The sequence below is a fragment of the Lepisosteus platostomus genome, chromosome 13 (assembly GCF_059453375.1).
Source record: "Lepisosteus platostomus isolate fLepPlt1 chromosome 13, fLepPlt1.hap1, whole genome shotgun sequence".
In the NCBI taxonomy this organism is placed as follows: Eukaryota; Metazoa; Chordata; class Actinopteri; order Semionotiformes; family Lepisosteidae; genus Lepisosteus; species Lepisosteus platostomus.
Genome location: NC_142623.1, coordinates 20,227,420 through 20,248,370, shown reverse-complemented (window position 1 = coordinate 20,248,370; position 20,951 = coordinate 20,227,420). Strand labels below are relative to the sequence as shown.

General features: G+C 40.8%; 1 protein-coding gene across 1 annotated transcript in view; it reads right to left on the bottom strand.

Moving 5' to 3' along the window:
• Nucleotides 1–1,072: 1,072 nt before the first annotated feature.
• kcnt2b (potassium sodium-activated channel subfamily T member 2b) overlaps nt 1,073–20,951 on the bottom strand; it is a 209,234-nt gene continuing 189,355 nt past the window's right edge. The window contains exons 21-30 of the mRNA XM_088603769.1: nt 18,533–18,705; nt 17,765–17,836; nt 16,314–16,448; nt 15,192–15,303; nt 12,953–13,054; nt 10,835–10,918; nt 10,182–10,310; nt 7,940–8,246; nt 2,988–3,072; nt 1,073–2,626 (exon numbers count right to left, since the gene is read on the bottom strand). Coding sequence (XP_088459895.1) covers nt 2,509–2,626; nt 2,988–3,072; nt 7,940–8,246; nt 10,182–10,310; nt 10,835–10,918; nt 12,953–13,054; nt 15,192–15,303; nt 16,314–16,448; nt 17,765–17,836; nt 18,533–18,705 — 1,317 coding nt within the window. The 3' untranslated portion in view covers nt 1,073–2,508. The remainder of the gene's footprint in view (nt 2,627–2,987; nt 3,073–7,939; nt 8,247–10,181; nt 10,311–10,834; nt 10,919–12,952; nt 13,055–15,191; nt 15,304–16,313; nt 16,449–17,764; nt 17,837–18,532; nt 18,706–20,951) is intronic.

Genomic DNA, 20,951 nt, shown 5'->3' with positions numbered 1-20,951 from the left:
GGTTCAGACTTCTTGGTCATTAAATATCCTGCAGCATTGTTTGTAAGAGGGGTGTTAACCCTGGTGTCCTGACTAAAATCCACTTATACAGTTTATACAGCCTTGCTTTCCTGTTTTCATTCTTCTCTTCTTGATCTACTGTGTAGGGGGTATGCTGGTGTATAACAGCTGCCAAATGTCACCAGTAGTGGTGGATGAAGTGGGTTTCTTCCTACAGTATATGTAAAATGCTTTGAGATATTCCATACATCCATCCATTTTCTAACCATTTTATCCAATACAGGGTCATGGTTGAGCTGGAGCCTATCCCGACAAGCAACAGGCACAAAACAGGATATACAGTACTGTACCCTGGACAGGATGCCAGTCCCACAGGTCAGACACAGACACAGACACACTCATAGTAGGGCCAATGTTCCTAGAAGCCAATTAACACTACGTCTTTGAATTCTAGGAGGAAACTAGAGTGCCTGGAGACGAAGGAGACTGAATCACGAAGGAAATTATTATTAACTAGTCCCACGTATACCATCAGAATGGAAGTAAAAAAGAAAACAGGAATAGGAATCTTAACTTTAACAGACTGATCTTAGAGATCTCAGAAGAATCTAGTTTTGTAGAGTTCAAAATTGTGGCTACACAAATGTCAGTCCTGGGCATTTTTTAATTTTGCAAATCAGCAGGATCAATGGTACCTGTCACGAATCTCCCTCATGCAGGCAAGCGCTCCCGCATTCCCACGAGCTCTCCCCGTACCAAACGTGCATGCGTCATTCAGTCCTCTACTTAAAACCTCATCAGTCCCCCGGACAGTGCTCACGATTGAGATTCTCTCCCTGAGCTTACCTTCTATCTACGCTTTCGCCTTACTACTGAGTCTCCCCTGGACCTCGACCCTGCTTTTTTCGACTACCTCTTTGCCTCTCGATTTTGTACCTTCGCCTCTAGAATGCTCTCTTGGATCCTGACCCCTGCCTGTCTCTTCGATTACGCCTCCGGCTTCCAAATCCACTCCGACGCCTCTTCTACGCCTTCCCGGACTCCGACCACAGCCTGTTTCCTCAATTACGCCTATGTCTAGCACCAACCCTACCTAGGGCGCTGCATTGGATCCCTATCCTCCGCAGTCAGCCCCTGCGTGACAGTACAAAAGTGCATGACTCACTTGTTCATGTTGATAAGGAAGTGCTTTTAAATCTGATGACAAAATAAATGTTTTTTTTCTAATAAATGTAACAGTAAGTACTGCAGATGTTTAATTTAAACACCAGCAGAGTACACAGGACAAAATTCTGGAGTGGGATAGTCAAGAACCTTAAATCTTGTTAGCTTTTACAAGTGTTTGCCTTTTAATATTAACTCTGCTTGTGGCTAACAAAACATTTCACCATCTGGTCAGGTTGACAATTAGTCTGTGTCAAGACTAATTTCATATTTAACTCTTCTGAACCAGTGACAACCCCTATTAGTCCATCCTGGATAGCCAAAGTCTTCAGAGTCTCACTTTTCCCTCTTAAACACTTCAAGTCAGTTAGTGACTTGAGTGGTCTAAACCACCACTGTCTCTCACTGTTTTACTTTTAAGGAGCTCACTCTTTAATATAAGGTCAGCATGGCTGCCTGAGACCAGGTGAGATTATGGCTGCTTTAATCTGATAAACTGGGGTAAGTCTTGAGTGTTCATTAAAGGAACTGTTTGCTTTCTTTTCATGAATTTCATTTTTGAAATTGGACTGCCATACATCATCACAGACAACCCTGCCAGGCCCCGATCTCAGACAGGACAGAGTGAGAAATGCTTCCTGTTTCAGTGAGTCCAACACAGCCTCCAATGATGAAGTCAAGTTACAAGAGGACTTTTAGCTGCTGTTGATTAAATTTCCATCCAAAGCATCGAAATTTAGTCTGTGATGGCAAGGTTTGCCATCTCTTGTTCCACATTTTGCACACAGGCACATACTCCGACACAGTTTGGCAACATTTTTAATTTGGCAGTCTTGGTATAAAGTCCTGATATAAGTGATTTTTTAATCCCTCTCCTGGGATTTCAAAACCGATTGCAGGCCAGCACAAAGGGGTAAGCTCTCTAGGCAGTCTCACTCTAATTGTCTCCTGCAAGAATAGCGTCTTAAAAATATATTTTTACATTCAAAGTAAAGAAATAAATATTCTGAAAATAAATACATGGTAGAAACTTCAGAGCCCCTTTTCTTTAAAAAAAATAAAAATTGCCTCCGGGTAGTCTATATTCTTACCAAAATGTCCAAAACTCTTGTCCCTGTATAATCTTTCCTATTTATGCACCTCACTGAACAGTTTAGTCTTTGTTTCTCCAGCATTTCTTTCATCTCCATCCCAGGTGTCCTACCCCAACCCTCAGTCTGTGTCTCTCTCCAGTATTTTCTTCATTCCCTATTCCAGACATCCTACCCCATCCCTCAGTCTGTCATCCACTTGTTTCTACATTGATTGGCGGTGGTGTGTTTTTTTTTCCCTAGGACTCTCTTCTTACAAGTGGGTACTGTCCCGCGTGTCGAACTTGTGCCCATCGCAGTGTCCCACGCTACCTTTCCGGCTACCTGCCCTGCTGGACACCAGAGACAGGGGGTCGGGCCGGATCAGATACCTGACAGAAAAAAAGATGTCCACTAAGAATTAAAACCATTGAAATCATTAAAACCATCCAACATCAGATAGCCCAAAACACAGGGTCTGAAATATACAACATCCCACCCACTTGTTTTAAACCTGAAAGGTAAGAGTTACTACACATTTGATTTCAAGGTGTCAGTTCTACCTCTTAAATTAATCAAGCTGATGATGGTAAATTTAAAAAAATCCCAAACCCAGAGGACAAAGAATACTTTTTATTGAATTGGGTTGCAGAGAAATATCAGTGATTGACCATGACAATTCAAAAGGCAGTGGGTACCTGAGTAACAAACAGATTCCTACAGATCTTTATAAAAGGCCATTGCAAAACTCACACAATATCGTTGAGCTCCAGGCGGCTGTCTGGGGAAGGGTTGATTAGGATGTAGGATAAGGTGTTCCCTTGATCTGTCATTTCATCTGAAACAAGATAAAAAAGGCACTCAAGCAGAATCAATCATTTGTCAGCCTTGACACTGCCCTCTGTGCCCCCCACAGCACTGCACATCACTAATATCATTTATTTTTATTACTTATTGCTGTAATCATCACTGAGCTGATAATCCTGCCTTTGAACATGTTATTTTTGATGGTTTATTTAAAAAGACAGCAATGCACTATTTCCCATGATAATTAGAGCTGTCACGAGTGCTATTTTATACCTTCACAACATGACTCATAAAGTCATCCACCTTCAGGTCAGTTAATACGTTTGTTATATGGTACAAAAAGTCTCCCTTGATCTGAGATCGTTTTGTTGGTTAACATTTTATTTTTGTACAATAAGTCTCACTTAACCTTTGCACTGGGTGGTTCCCTTTTGCTAAAATGTAAAAAGTGAGCAAATGAGATATTAAATGTGAATGAAAGGTGCTCGTCTTCCTTTTTTTGTCTGAAAGGCTACACAGAAGAGCTGCTGGCCTTCCTGAAAGCTATTTTCACCATTGGTTTTCCTTGGTCTTTGTCTCCTAACGTTCAAGATAGCAGTAAATAACTTTTAAAGGGCTGAAGTTAAATCCAAGTCACTGCTAAAACTGGATTCCAATATCTATTGTAAATGTGCAAATCAAATACCATGTGTGCACAAACTTATAATATTGGACATTAACAGCAAAAGGCAAAAGGTTAAAGGAAATGAAGCAACTGTATGGAGACCAAAAAACTGCAAGTCCAGGGTAACAGTAAAGAGCTGAAACACCTGGGAAGCACCTGCTTCAGGTATTTAAGGATGGCAACATGCCAGGCTAGACTGATTAGCATGGGAGAGTGGAAGAGAGAGCTGGCGAAAAAGAGGGTACCAATTTTCTTTTGGGGGAAAACTGGTCTTTCGGCAGTGGAACTTGAACCCATATTTTGAACTTGGACAGATGAACACAACTTGGCAGACACAAAGACACAGAGTGGACAGGGACATGAGGACATGGAAGTTTGTAACTTAAACTAAACTAAAACACATTTCAGTTTTTCCACCTAAACTGTGGCTTTGCTTCCTGTCAAAGACTGCTCACACACCCAGCCCACCAGTGTGTCTCAATTTGATTTGAGATATTATTTGAGAAATGTTGCTCATAATAAGCGGACATAATAAGCTTCATTAGCTCTCAAACAATAGTGCATTTTGTTAGTTATTTTTATGTTATTTACTCAAAACACTGAAGTTTACATCTCTTTACGACCAGAAAATATTAGAAACAACTGCAGGGATTTCAGGTCGCTTGACCTGGGTTACATCAGCTCATCAATCCTCTACAACGCAGACCAGGAAGCCGCCTGACCGTGACCGCCGGGCGCAAGCGGTGCGAGCGCAAACAGAAACTCGGTAAGAGAGCCGGGCTGCAAATAAGACTAAAAGAACAGCGGAACAGACCACCTATACCCAGCCTGTTCCTCGCTAACGTACGGTCCCTAGATAACAAACTGGACGAAATAAAACTCAGGCTCTCTACTCGCCAGGAAATAAAAGACTGCTGCACTCTTGTGTTTACAGAAACATGGCTTCACAACAACATACTGAAATACTTCACCATTCAGCTGGATGATTTTTTAACTCTCCGATCGGACAGAACAGCTGCCTCTGGTAAAAATAAAGGAGGAGGTCTGTGTATTTATGTCAACCAAGCATGGTGCAGAGATGCTACAGAAATCGCGATCCACTGCTCACCCGATTTAGAATATTTATATTTACCAAGGGAATTCACGTCGGTCAGTATTACCGCTGTGTACATACAGTACCTCCTAACGCTTATGCTAAGGAAGCAGTCTATCGCTATCCAAAGCTATTAGTAAACAAGAATCAGCACACCCTGATGGTGTTTTTATTATTGAAGGCGATTTTAATCCGGGAAATCTGAAATCAGTCCTGCCAACATGTTGACTGCCCCACCAGAGGAAACAACACACTAGACCATGTTTATATGTACCCGGCACTTACAAAGCAGTACCTCACCCCGCTCTTGGACAATCTGACCACATCTCCCTGTTCCTACTCCCAGCCTACAGACTTCTCAAATGCACCAAGGCTTCAGTTATAACTGTAAAAACTTGGACCAAAGAGGCAGAATCAATGCTGCAGGACTGTTTTGAGTGCACAGACAGGAGTGTGTTCAAAGATGCAGCCTCCCACGAACCCCACACCGATATTGACATGTATGCATCATCAGTCATCAGCTACATCAGCAAATGTGCTGATGATGTGGCAAGGGTTAAAAAGATACGCAAACTCGCAAATCAAAAACCCTGGATGAACACTGAGATGCGCTCCCTGCTCAAAGCCCGTGATGAAGCCTTTAAATCTGGTAAGAATTGAGAGTGGCAAGGAAAAAATTAAGAACTGGTACAAAATGTGCCAAGAAACAGTACAAATCCCAGATAGAACACCACTACAACACCAACACTAACCCACGACACATGTGGCAAGGCATAAATACAATCACAAGCTACAAGAACAAAACAAGCCCTGTAAGTGCTACTGACCCCTCCCTTCCAAACAAGCTTAACACCTTCTACGCACGCTTCGAAGCTCATAACCCTGAACCAACCACCTGGACCACTGACTCCCCTGCCACCCCACCCCCCGCACTATCCAAGCTAGATGTCTGGAAATCACTAAGAAGAGTGAACACTCGAAAAGGTATCCCTGGCCTGGTACTCAGAACATGTGCCTGGGAGATAGGTGATGTCTGTACTGACATCTTCAACCTGTCCTTGGCCCAGGCCACTGTACCTAGCTGCTTCAAGACAACCACCATCAACCCCCATCATTATGAAGTGCTTTGAAAAACTACTTATTCCACACATTAAAACCAGCATTTCCTAAAACACTTCAGTATGCCTATCGCACAAACCGCTTCACTGAGGATGCAATCTCTATAGCTTTACACACCACACTAACTCACCTGGATAAAAGGAACACCTATACAAGAATGCTAATCAGTAATCAGTGACTTTAGCTCAGCATTTAACACCATCATACCCATAAAACTTTCTACCAAACTCAGGGCTCTACTGTAGGTTTAGATACCACCCTCTGTAGCTAGATCCTAGATTTCCTCACGAGCAGATCGCAGACTGTCAGGATTGGCAACCTCACCTCCAACACACTCACCCTTAACACCTGTGTTTCTCAAGGCTGTGTGCTCAGCCCACTGCTTTACTCCCTGTTCACCCACGAGTGTACTGCCAAGTTTACGATCATCAAGTATGCTGAAGATACCACAGTTGTGACCCTGATCACTAACATCAATGAGACTGCCTACAGGGAGGAGATAAAACAACTTGCAGACTGGTGCCGAACCAACAGCCTATGTCTCAACATCAGCCAAACCAAAGAGCTGATCGCTGACTTCAGGAGACAAGGAAAAGTCCACTCCCCCATCTACATTGAAGGGTCTGCGGTGGAAATGGTGAATAACTTCAAATTCCTAGGTGTTCACATCTCTAAGGACCTCACATGGGCACTCAACACCTCCAGTCTCATCAAGAAGGCACAACAGCGGCTGTACTTCCTGAGAAGGCTGAAAAAAGTACACCTGCATCCACAGATCCTCACCAACTTCTACAGATGTATGGTGGAGAGCAGAGAGCATACTGACCAGCTGCATCAAAGTCTGGTACGGCATCTGCACCGCCTCTGACCGTAAGGCACTGGAGCGGGTGGTCAAAACTGCCCAACACATCATTGGCAGTGCCTTACCATCCATCCAGGAAATCTACAACACCAAAAGTCTGAAAAAAGCCACCAAAATTATATCTGACCCCACTCACCCCAGTCATAACTTGTCCTCCTACCATCTGGAAGAAGGCTCCGGACGCTCCTGTTGCACACAACTAGACTCCGAAATAGCTTCTTCCCCAGAGCCGTCAAGCTGGTGACACCCCCACTCCCTCCCATTATATTATGATCTTTCCTAACTTCTTCCTGTACCCACAGTGACTGTACTCCAACACCACTACATACATGACAACTTTTTGTAAGCCGAAATTGTACTTAAAACTGTACTAGTTGTAATATTTATTAATCATTGTATTATTGTTCCCCAAATTACTTTTGCGCAGTTTTTGTCCTGTTGTATTCTTTTCTCTGTTTGCGTATTTGCACATTTTTGATTACACTGTTATGTTATTACATTGTTATTGTTATTGTGTTACTGTCTATTGTCTTGTCTTCTGTTCTATTTGATATATTGCACCTGAGTGGCTAATGAGAACATTTTTCACTATACTATGCACCCGTGTAAGTATAATGACAAATAAAGTTGAATTGACTTGAATTTTTTGATACTATAAACTTCCCTTGCACTGTGAGGGTCTCTTTTGCTAAAATGTGAAAGGGTGAGCTTTTGAAGATGGGCTGGCAAGTGAGGGCACAATCAAGATTGCAATGCTTCCTATTTTAACGTTATTTTTTTCTAGACTCATCTAGGACTCATCTAGGACACTTTGTCATTAATTTCTTGAAAGAAATAAAGACGTGCCTCCTGTTACAAGTTTTAAATGCACTGCCACGTGGTTTCCATTCATGTCCCCTGCCTCGAAAAAAAACAGGGTATCGACTTCAACAACAGAAGGCCAGTTTGCTCATGAGTCCCAAAACCCCTAACACATTTATAACAAGAGACAAAGTGCATCACTGTGCTGTGCTCTCATGAGCTGTGGCTTGTAACAACAGTACCACAGCAGACTGTGATGCAATGGTTAGTATTGCTGCCTCGCAGTGCTAGGGCCCTGGGGTGGAGTTTGTGCTGCATGTTCTATCTGTGTTTGTAAGGGTTTCCTCCAGGTGACATACTGTAGCCAGATGGGGAGAGTCCCAAGTGCTTCATGCGGTTCTTCACCAAGGCATTGAGCTCCTGCCTCTCGGAGCGCCGGAATAGCGTCATGCGCTGCTGGGAGATGCGCTCGGCGGCGCTGCTCTTCCCCGGGTGCCGCCCACCCTTGCGGCTCAGCCGGCGGGCCCACTGCATGCTCTTGCGGCGGAGGAGCGGGTGATCGGATTGGTCGCTGGAGGTGGAGTTGCGATGGCTGACGCGGCATAGGATGGGCTCCCGGGGCTCTCTGGTGTCCTCGCAGTCCTCCACATTGATAGACACCTGAGACTGCGGGAGATAAAAGAATGTGTTATCAGGGTTAGCAATGGCGTTAGTGGACCAGCAGGAGGTGCTGTATCCTTGAATGCCTTGTATCATAGACTCTGCAAAATGGCAACAGAGAGCCTTGCAGTACCAAAAGGAGACATTTTGTCTCACTGTCAAATAAAAACAAGACTCCTGATAGTCTTATCAGTATGATTTTACATCCTGAAGAAGTTCAAGTACCTGTGTCACACAACTGAAAAAGGCTCTACAGATGAAACGGTGTGTCTCTTTTCTTTCCTTTCAGCATGAAATAAACCTTTACCTGTTCCTGATTATACATGCTGTAAATGACCTGCACAAGCCATCAATCACTTGCTGGACACTTTGGGCCCTTTCCCTTATTTTTGGGTAAATTTGCATGGGACTTTCTATGGTGCTCAAGTAGTAATAAGGACATTGTTTTCATCTTCATCATCATCAGCACAAAAGTGCCTGCAGCTTCTTAAAAGCTGAAATGGACTACGCAATATCCCATTTAGAGATGAGATGTTGACCCTATTTCTATGGCTCATTTTCTATTCCTACTCATGTTTCCTCATTCAGGTCTACATAACAACTCTGAAGTGCAACTGACTAAGTGAATTTTCCCTTCTCCATCTCAGCAACAGCCTATCACGTGCCCCCTTTGCAGGGTGTTGAGCATTGGTGGTAAAATTAAGTGACTGCCGTATGACCTGGGAAGTGCTCCACAATCCGTCAGAATAAAAAAAAGCAATATAAATGCAAATATTAATAATTTGCCCCAATTTTAATAGAAATGTGAAAATATACAACAGATTTCATTTTTAGATAAACAATAAGATATGGATTGAACACCTTGTCAGTTGTTTGGTTTTGCAAGGGATTTGACGGAATTCTGTGCAATAAACACAAAAGAGGATACACCACAGAAAAAATACCAGATTATTATCACACTGGGTCGAATGGTGGTTGGTGGTGGTCATTAGTGCTGCTGTCTCACAGCTGAGCTCCAGTTCCCCTCTTCCAAAGACTTACTGATCAAATCATTAGGATAATCAGCATCTCTAAATTGTCCCCGTGTGTACTCTGGTATGAACTGGCCAGACTGCTTTGCAGATAGGATGATAGTAGGGAATTATATAAGGTGCATTTGTTTAACAACCAAAAGATAAATTTAGCTCTATTGTAACAGTCCTAATTGTGGATCAAAAGTATAATAAAGATCACCTGCTTCTCAATACCAAAGGCAGAACAGAACAGTTGCTGTACAGAAAACAAATTTGTATCTTCATACTGACAAAAAATTTACAGAATGAGGGCATTCTATTTTTAACTGTCCATTGTGTGATTCTGTGTGCTGAACTGTCACAATACTAAGAATCTAGTTTAGCCTGTTGAGATTATACTGTAGGAGCTCTGGATCTGATGATGAATATACAAATAAATCAGTGCATCGGGAGGATTAAAAAAGATTATTTCTGAAAAGAGCTGCATTTACTTTCTTTCAAAATTAAAATTAAAATGTATTTGAAAGGAAACCACTGAAAAAAAAATACTTTGCTTGCAAAAAGCTGTGTAGGTCATTATCTATTCAGATTCAGGTAATAACATTCCAGAGAGAATGTGACACAAAAGGGAATATTTTGGGGTTCTGGAGGGTCACAGTTAAACACCTTCTCTACAAACACAGAATCTGCTCCAAATTCCAGAGATCCCTGCTCCTTAGTTGTCTCTGACCAGACTCCCCAAAGAAGGCTTCTCAGCCTTCTGGTTATGATACAGTAAGCACAAAATGGGAAGCATACAAATTAGACAGAAAAAACAACATAAAATATCATCAAACCCATATTTCCAAAAACCCATATTTTCCGTTAGGGCAGTGCATTATGGTCTAGTGGAATTGTGCTACTTGAAAACTGAGGAAGCCAGCTCTACCTCTGATACAGGCAGAGTGTGGGACTCCGTGCGATAGATTCCAATGGGAATATCCCCAGTAGATGAACAGAGCTTCTGATACAACCTTCCGTAGGTACGAATCCATAAGTCTTCCTCGCTGATCTTCATCTGTAAATAAAGTTGAGCATGGAATGATTAAAGATAATATTTTATCATGGAATGATTAAAGATAATAATTGAAAAGTAAGAATATCACAGAAACAAAACTAACTTAATCAGAATAGTGTGGGGAAAATACGGATCATACTGTATTTTAATACATGGAACTGGTTAAGCATTGTAGAAAATGTGTACCTAGCAAATCAAAAGGTGTAAAAACTTCAGCCAAACAAAATGACAACGATGAACATGATAACTGTAAAGAGCAACAAACAAATAAAATCTCAGAACAAGTACACATTTGACTGAAAAATCTGAGGAATTTCAGTTTATGAGATGATACAGGCAACCAATGGACCTGGCAAAGTGATTTTTATGGGAATGCTTGGGAACCCTGAAAAAGCAGAAATTATTTCAGTGGTCAATTTCTATGTGCTAAATATTTCTGTGGAAGCAATTTAGAAAAAATATTAATGCTTGAATCTTATAAGTAAGATAACAGCTTCTAGTCTACCCTGATCAGTTCTACTTACTGCACACAGAAAGCCGGAGCCTGGCATTGAATCTAGCCCCAGCAGAAGGCGTGTGATGGATATCATGTAGTCTTTCACGAAGGACTGCCAAAGAACAAGCAGAAACACTTCTGTTACTTCTGTACCACCACGCACCACTGGCAATGAAACTTTTGTAATGAAACTATTGTAGTCAGGCAGAAAAAAGGCCACCAACATAGATGAAAATGGTTAGCCACAGAGCACACAGCCCTGAATCACAATCACGATATTAATCAACATATGTGCAACATTCCTCTAACATATGAATAACATTGAATGACATACTGTAACATTGCATGGTATATAACATTATGTTTTTTGGTTGTTTGCCTTTCCGAAAGAGTCAATAAAGAAAACAAAATCAGGTTTTATAAAGATGAATTCCTATACTCTGGAGATTGCAGTTTTGAAAATGGGATGTGTACCTCTTTCTGCCTGTGTCATATGTGCAATGTTGAAGATTGCTGTTGATCTCCAACAGATTCCAAAGTCCTTTTGGTTTATATTCTGGTGTCAGACTGGCACTATGCAAAATGCAGTATGTGAGAGTCAGTGCAGATGTGTGGTAATTTTAAGTGTCTTCAAGAACAGAGCAAGAGACTACTGGATCATCCAGAAGAAAAATTGGAAAGATTCTTAATTTTTTTTTCACTTTTCCCACAACAATTTTAGTTTTGTGATATCAACAATGCAATGTCAGCTCAAGACCAACACAGCATGGCCATACTTTGTATTACTGAGTCACTGTTTCATTGGGATCCTTGACAGCTTTGGACAACTAATGCAAACCCCATCTCTGGTAATTCTGAGTCAAATATCTGCTGCTGCTTTGGGTGTCCAGATCACAAAAAATGTATGGCATTGGTCAGATGAGCAGGTAAGTAAATTGTGATAAAAACCAGTGTGGTCCTGGAAGTTACAGGCAGGTCAGTTAATGTTTTTTTTATACAGATGATCGATAAAATACTTCTATATGCTTTGGTGATCAATATTGAAGTATGGTTTATTTTAAAAGGTGGCTGATGTAAGGATTATGTAGAAAACTTTTAATGGTGCATCTAAAAACCATTTGATGCAACTACATCCACAGTTTGTTGGACTAGTCCTGAATAATAAAAGAATAATTAAAGGACCATTCTTATTTGCTGAAAGCATTACCATTTTTCCTCATTCAGTTTAACAAAGAACTACAGAGACAAATGCTGGTTCAGCATTAAAACTGATACAGATAGCAAGTAAAAGCAGGAACTCAAACTAATCCCAGAATGTGCTGGCGTGCAATGACCAGGGAGTCCTGTTCTGCGTTAATCAAAGTGCTCTAGTGGATTGCAGATCATAATATGGGGGTGAACAGATTTATACTGCTATTTATACTGTTCTTTTAACATGGAGACTTTAGGAAGAAAGAGGAGTGTAGGCAGATTTTATAAATGGAAAAAGACACCATAGTCCTCATAAAATTATTCACATTGTGGACAGGGTTTAGGTTTGACATCTTCAGTGAAAGATACCACCTTCTACAGATCTCATCCTAACTGTAGACAGGAGTGACAAATATCCCTAACATGCATGAAAGCTAAGAAATCAGCTTTGTGTTTTCCCTTGCGATACTATTATTTATTACTGGATACATTGAATTATATGGTACAGCAGTGTTAGTTGCCCCATGCAAATGACTGTTTGGGGCCACTGTTAACACACATCAAGGAATTAGTCACAGGGGACTTCTTCTGGTCAATGGGACTGCTTCTGCCACTTCTGCCCATGTAAATTGACATGCATTCTCAGATGGAAAGTAGTCAGCTGGTCAATGGAAAGGTGTTCCACCTGCAGCTATTTTTGGCACACTAACATTCCACTCCACCAAGGAAACGTTTTCCCCTTACAGTTTTTGTAATTGGTCATTGTGTTTCCCCTATAATTGAGAGTTCAGCTAGAGAAAAAAAAGACAATATGTAGTGGGTGTCCAGGATCAGAGCATAATAATGATGGATTTTGAAAAGGAACGTTAATATGAAACAGGGTTTGATGCAGTAGAGAATGAACTCTGAAGGACAGGAAAGCTGGGGAGGAGTAGTATGAGAACTATCAAGTTACCTGGTACAGTAAAGTATCCAGCATGCTAACACTGAAGACTTTGCCTGCAGCAAATGGCAACCGGAACATAAACACCAGGTTAGATCCCTTCTCTCGCTCTTTCTGCAAAAGAAAGAAGAACAGACATGCAGAGGAGAGACTAGAAAAAGCCTTTGCATGCAGACACTTGGGGATGAAGTAGAAAAAGAAAATAATTCACAAGTGCTATTAAAGGATCCACACCTACTGATTGACATATACAGTAATATTGCTCATGTAAACATTGTCACAAAAATATTTCTGGAAAGCAGTTAAATGGTTCTGGTTCTTCTGCTTTAGCTAGGCTTGGGTTAGCTTTTGGTTAACATTTTTAAGAACAGTAATCAACACCATGCATGTGCATATGACTTCAAATCCACATCCAAGATCCTGTGAACTGCAGAACCTTCATTCAATTATTTTGAAATATTTTCCTGTCGGTGCCTTAAAATTCAACAAGATTCTTAACAAATTGTTACATCTACTAAGCTTGCAGGTTTTGTGATCAGCATTACATTACTTTCACTCAGACTTTTACTTATGCTGCATTCTCAAAGGAATTTGATACCGCCTGAATTATGATTTCACCTTGTACACTGTTGCAAATTATGTTCCTATTTCTGCTTAGGCTTCTACCTACCACTCAGTCTTGCTCATTCATATTTTCCAATATTTGGCATGTAAAGCAAGTCAGAATATAAACTGAAGCATTTCTGTACCAAACATTTTACTTTTATGGCATAAATATGCTTTTGGACATGTACAGTATGTGCACAGTACATTTATCTGTGGAACGTTTACCAGCTTATTTTCTTGCATATGTATGTCATTGCAAGCTTGTATTTTTAGCTCAGCTTTAATAATAAAATCAGAGAGGAAAAGGCTTAAACAAATTAAATTAAAATAAGCATGTGCTATCACTCACAAATTAGTTGCTTTTCCAAGGTTAGTTCAGTTTGTTGAGGTTAAAGAGTCTGAAATCCCTAACTGAAATGTACATCTCAGCATTATGAAGCCACATTAAAAGAAAGTTACTTGTCAAATGAGAACAAATAGCCATGTAGGGAGATATAATTTTGTGGTGAAGGGATTTAGTAGAGATATTTGTCACATGGACATCTCCCAGATACACAGACCAATAAATTCATAACCTCTACTATCTTGCTGAGCAACCTGAGGAGCAATTTCTGTAATGAAAAGTTAGTCACAAACTCTTGAAATAGCAGGAGTCACATTCAGATGCATCCAAACAGCAACTCAAAATGTACACAAAAGTCATAGTGCTTTCAACACCCTTAAAATCAGTAGGCACGTAAAATTTCAGCTGTAGTTTTGTGAAAGGAAATAAAAAGAGATTAGTGGTTCACTCATGGGAAGTGGTTAGAAAAAGGATGGATGGATGCCTTGACATATTTTCTAGTAACCTGTGTTTTTTCTAATTAATTTCACAATGAGAACATTGGGTTCCAGATCACCCTGAACGCTGAGAGTAATTGTTCAGAGTGTGGATGGAGCCTTGAACCCACACTGCTGGGCTGTCAACCAGTCTGCTGTGACTGTGATTGCCCAGGAAGAGACATACGATTGGCTGATCTCCACTGGGAATCATGCAGGCTTGATCTATGTGGGTTCTTCTCAGTTCATTGTTGCTGTTGCACCTTTGGGACTATCCAGGTGCCTGCAGTCTTGCAGTGTCATCAGTGAGTGGCAAGTCGCTCCTCCAATCAGTACTAACTCTTCTGCATGGCACTATGGAGCTCACAGCTGGCATATACTCCCTGAAATGTGCACACATGTTTTTCCAGGTAGTCCACTTCAGTGAGAGACTGGTTAGCTGAACTTTATGCTTAAGAATCAATCAAGAATCTAATATGTATTCTTTGTTGGTTATTTACTCCTAATTTCACCCTGTTGTTTCTTTAAATAATTCATCCTGTTTTTTAAAAAAATGAAAAATATTTCAAATATGAATGAAAAATTGGAGACTTGTTATCAAAATATAATCAATACAATAAAACACCATAAAAATATATAGGGTGTGAGTTTAATCGTATAACAATAAGATATGTCAACAGATCAAAATATGTGGGACATGACTGGAACAGGAACATCACACCTCTGTATTACTATGTATTACTATTTAATGTGATTGTGGTTGAGTAAAGGTTCAGTCAGAAATGAATCAAAACTTCTAACCAAATAGCAGATTGAGTATATTTACCTTTTCTAGCTTGGAGAGAGCCTGGGAATAATGATCCTTAACTTTGAACTGCATAAACCGCATGTTAGCAGGATGGGTGAGCTCTGTAATGATGCTGAGACCAGGAAACAACCTAGCAAGAGAAGAGAGAAAACAGAGAATATGTGCACACATGTTGGATGTCCACATACTGTATAGCAAAACATTCTTTAGCAGAATACAATATGTTACACTTTGCTCTTTAAATATTTGCAGTCCAATCCTATCCCATTTTTCTAGAGGTTCCACATTTCAGTTGAGCTTATGGAAAGGGGGAAATGTTGTGTATCTCGTTGTTCCACCAATGAAGAAGGGTTCTCAAAGCCAATGAGAAAGAATTACTGTGGGGGAAGCAATCAGGGGTGGCACAACACTCTGAAGTACATTGGAGATATCTTCTAGTGTGAAGCCCCAGTATTACTGCTTGGGCACCTTAGGGTACTTTGATAGCATTCATTTAATACATGGAACTGCTTGTTAACCTGTTCTGAAAAAGAGCCATAAAAGCACAGGAAACCATGAATGATTGGCAACTATCTTACAGTCTTGGGATTATTTCTTTTTTTTAAATTGTATAAGGGGTCTTGATGGTATAAGTCACTAAAAGCTTTTATTTCTAGAGACCCAGAGTCCAGAAATTGCTTTAACAAGTTCATGCTTCCAAAAGAAAGGCCTCCAAGAACATTCTCTCCACTTTATTCCCCCAACCTCCAGACATACAGATGTTAAAGCATACTGATCCAAGCTCATTCAGAACTGTAGTTTTCTGTTCCTGTGACAAACTTACCAAGGTGTGTGTGAATTGGAAAGAAGAATCCAGTAATTAAAGTATGATAGCTCATGAGATCCTGAGAAAACAGAATCCACACTTCTGGTTCGTGAGAACAAACGTGCAGACTGGAATTTTAAATGCTCCTGAATCACCTCAAAGCACTTCACCGAAATTTGCTAAAACTAATTAAATCTGAGGAATTAAAAGGCAATACCTAATAGGCTTAAGTAAAAATAAAACCTACAGATAGTATGACAAAGCCTCCAAAACTCCAAGGATAAAAGGGTTTATCTCCATGGAAGTCCAAGAGGCACATCGAGGGTGGGCCCTACCTGAAGAGTGTCTGCACGTTCACGATGGTTTTAGCATCAGCCATATAGTCCTCTTCAGCAATCATGGAGCTTTCCTTGTCCACCACCACCATAGTGGCTGCAAAGGTTACCCCACTCCGCAAAAGGCTGTCCAGACTGAGAGAGGGAGAGAGAGGGGTCAGATCTGGACTCTGTTTCACATCTGAGGCGCAAGAACAAGAGGGCAAAGAAAACAAGAAAGAGGCTGATGGAAGAAAGGCAGCTCTCTGTCATGCCTTCCATATATACAATACACTTGCTTTCCTTTGGAGCTTCAGACACTGAGAAAAGCTTGTAACTGTTTTAATTGAACATAGAGCATTTATTTCCTTAATTTAAGCAGGAAGTCCCATTGAGATTAACTGCTCAAAACTACTATTTTTAGAGTTGTGCCACTGAGGTACTTTAAATCAGACTTATGCTACAGTATATCTTGAGTAAGGAAAGCAGTGACATGTTATGCAGAGCTGCAGAATTGCAAAACTATGGTTAATGTCATGTTACTGACAATATTGTTCTATATAGGTTACACCTACTCAAATAACTTCTAGAGATTCTTTTTTTCCGCTATGGTATATACTACTGTCAAAAGTCCCCAAAGCACTTGAAGCCAAAAATGCTACAAAACTGTTGCATTTTACAATTTTCTTGGAAAACAGAAGCAGTTGCTTTCTTGTTAGTTTGATGTAAATAGATACAAATGTATAAGTATGGCCTGAATTTATTGTTATGGTCTATACATTTGTGTTTTCTACCCACCCAATTTGGAAACACCAATGTTTTCTTTACACCTTGGCTCACAGTGATAACTTCTTTACTGTCAAAGAGAATGAAGAAGGGCAGACAGGCTCCTCTGACCCACCTACCCATCACGCCAATCATCTGTTGACATGATGAAAGCTCCATGGAAGTAGCAACAGTCACTGTTTCACTGTGATTCATTCCAACCCAACCTACAATAATGGCAAATCCTGGTCACAGTTAGCTAGTGACATGACGTTGTCTCAAACTAAATGGTGACCCACTCAACTGTTCCATTTCACTCCTTCTTCTTGTACCTAGACTTTCATGTTTATTTTATTTAGATGTTCTAGAATCCTGCCCCAGTACTTATTAGCTTTTATTTTCTATCTCACTAAGGCTATAATCAAATGTCTTTAAATGTAATACTGTATCTCTAGTACTAGACCGAGGAACTGGAAATGACCACTGCAGCACAAATTGAACTGCCAGGTTGCATACATTATATCTTCTGACACTGCAAGCTGAAATTGATAACATAAATATAAATGCTTAAATAGAAACATGAACATCACATGATCCACGTCAGTTGTGGTACAGCTGAAGTAGATCTAGAGGACCTTGCAAGTTAACATGACTGCAATTTAGGACTAGTGCTGCCTCCATTTAGACCCTCTGGAATTCTCTCTTACTTGTCAATGGAGCCCACAGTGTAGTAGACCATAGGAAACCAGCAAATAGCTTCCAGAAAATGGACTTCTGGTCTAAGAGGAAGAAGAAAGGGAGTGAGAGAGAGAAAGGCAAAGTGAATGTTCAAATTTAAGCTTTTCAAGAACATGCAAGCATGCTGTATAGGACCAAACCCTGGAAGATCTTTTTGGTGTTTGGGGACAGGACAAGTAGAACAACAACAGGTTCTGAGAATGCTTTTCAAAGCTGACTGAGAGGAAATACTGATAGAGAGGGGGAATGGGACACAGATAGGTATGGCACCAGTCTCTGAAGCCCATGAGTGAAACCCAGGGAAAGGCCGAGAGACATCCTGAAGTTATCCTCTCTTAGGCATTATGTCATTTTACCACATGACCATCCACCTTGGAATACCAGAACATTGCACAGCTCTAATTCTATTCCTCCTAACACTAGCAGCACTTGGAAGTGTCACTTCCCATGAAACTATTCAGAAGATACTTGTGCAGGAACAGTCATAGGAAAGAAAGTAAAAAAGGGAGAGTATTTACACTAAAGTTCAACTTAATACTACAGGTATAATGTGTTCTGAGATCTAGTACAGTATAAGCATAGTTAGCCATACTGTGCATTCCTTTAAAAGTATCACCTTGAAGGTAATTTAACTGATGAAAAGGGATGTTGTTTTTAATTAAAAAAGAACTAATGCTTGCCCTTAAGTTTCATTAATACCAAAGTGTTATCATTTCTAACCAGATGGTTGAACTCACGGACTCTCTAGCAGCAGAACAATGGGGTTGAGCTCTTTCTTGGGCCGGTAATAGGCCCGCAGAGGCACTATGAAATTGTAAAGCCCGTTGCCAGCACTCTCTGCAGACACGATGATCAGCTTGTTCTTGAAACCATAGGCACGGGCATCCTCGTATGGGATGTGGTGACAAGCCTGAGGAGGGGATGTGGGAACAAGAACTGTCTTATCATTTTAGTCAATCAATCACCCTGTAATTGTATTATGACCCATATACATAAACAAAATGTGCATGAATGACCTCCTCTGTGGCTTGATCTACTGATCTACCTTCCTCAGCAATTATAGCTGAATCATGTAGGGGCATAATTTCCATTATATCTTAGCAGACATCTGTTGAGACATAGGACCTCTGAGATGTGAAATCTGGCCTGTGTAAACCCTAGATGCTGTCTGTACTGACGCATAAGCCAGGACTGAGGCTGTCTTTTCAAAGTAGTAGAGGAAAACAATCCTGCCCCAAATATAGACGCTTAAATCACCTCTTTTCCCATAGCTATTGGATATTCCTGCTACTTTGGATAGGATGGAACACCTCTGAAAGATTCAATTAATATTTGTATAGTTTGTCAGGGTCATTTATCTTACTGGAACAAAATTATCATTGCTTCTGATCTCAATGTATCCCAAAAACCTTTACAGACAGAGAGGGGAACTCATCACATTTCATCTGGTGGGCTGTCTGGAGTGACATCCAGTATACTGTATGTTGCATAGCACAGAAGGTGGAGAAATAATGACTCAACCAGCAGAACCTGAGGGCAAGATTCACCAAACCAGACTGGAAAAGCCTGAACTGGGATTTAAACAAAGCACCCAGATTAGGTTTAACACTATTTCATTTTTGGCATATGAACTTTAATAATGAATACACAGGGCCTTTGTTTAACATTTGATCCAGAAGACAATATAATGGTAATAATAATAATAATAATAATTAATTGCTTACACTTATATAGCGCTTTTTCTGGACACTCCACTCAATGCGCTTTACAGGTAATGAGGACTCCCCTCCACCACCACCAATGTGCAGCATCCACCTGGATGATGCGACGGCAGCCATAGTGCGCCAGAACACTCACCGCACATCAGCTATCAGTGGGGAGGAGAGCAGAGTAATGAAGCCAATTCATAGATGGGGATTATTAGGAGGCCATGATTGGTAAGGGCCAATGGGAAATTTGGCCAGGACACCGAGGTAACACCCCTACTCTTTTAGAGAAACGCCCTGGGATTTTTAATGACCACAGAGAGTCAGGACCTCGGTTTTATGGCTCATCCGAAGGATGGCACCTGTTTACAGTATAGTGTCCCTGTCACTATACTGGGGCATAAGGACCCACACAGACCGCAGGGTGAGCGCCCCCTGCTGGCTCCACTAACAACTCTTCCAGCAGCAACCTTAGTTTTTCCCAGGAGGTCTCCCATCCAGGTACTGACCAGGCTCACACCTGCTTAGCTTCAGTAGGTTGCCAGTTGTGAGTTGCAGGGTGATATGGCTTCTGGCAATATTGATTTACAATGCCTAATCCATAAGACAGGGTGTCACCTATTGGTCCACAAACACAACGTCCGTTACAAAACTAAATTTCCTTGTATCTCAGTCTCATGCAGACCAGGCCCAGCACTGCTTAGTTTCTAGGACTGGAATAATCTAGTAGGTATCTTGGCAGTATAGCCAAGCCACTGCCTTTTCAATACTCCAAAATTAAATAAAAATTTCAACCCACTCACAAACTACTAATACTAACTACTAAACACAATGATTGACCGCAGATTTTCATTGGGTTGAAGCAATTCAGCAAACATTTGAGATAAAGATCCCAAATTACTGGGCCAAAAAACACGAAGATTATGCTGCAAGTAATCAAGCACGACAGGAATTATACAGAGTAATTCACCCACAGCAAAAGGCAGCACTTCACTTGGAATAGAAATAACAAAAAAATGTGTAAACTTAGGCCAGCATACTGTAGACATGCCATAAAATAGACAGCTGAAGAACTTTGCACACATTTTTCCAAGACTGAAGGAACTAGAGCAGACTACAGAAAACAGAGGGTTATCAGATATGCTACTGGTACACAGTGCAAGCTCAAATTCTCTTTGCAAAGTTTTGAAACAGTTGCATCTCTGGCTTTAGTGCAATGTGAAAGACCACCCAATACTGATTCACAATAATCCAATGTAGATGTAACAAAAGGGTGGATTTGCAGTGTCACCCCAGGACATAAGCGACTGGCAGTAAATCAGCTGAGTCTGTCATTTAGATCGTGCTGGGTGCCAGCAGAAGGGTGCTCTTAGTTCACAGTCAAGCTTGCGTTTGTACTTTTCTAAATGCTCTGTTGTATTACACAGCCAAAAGCACAGCAAAGGGCAAA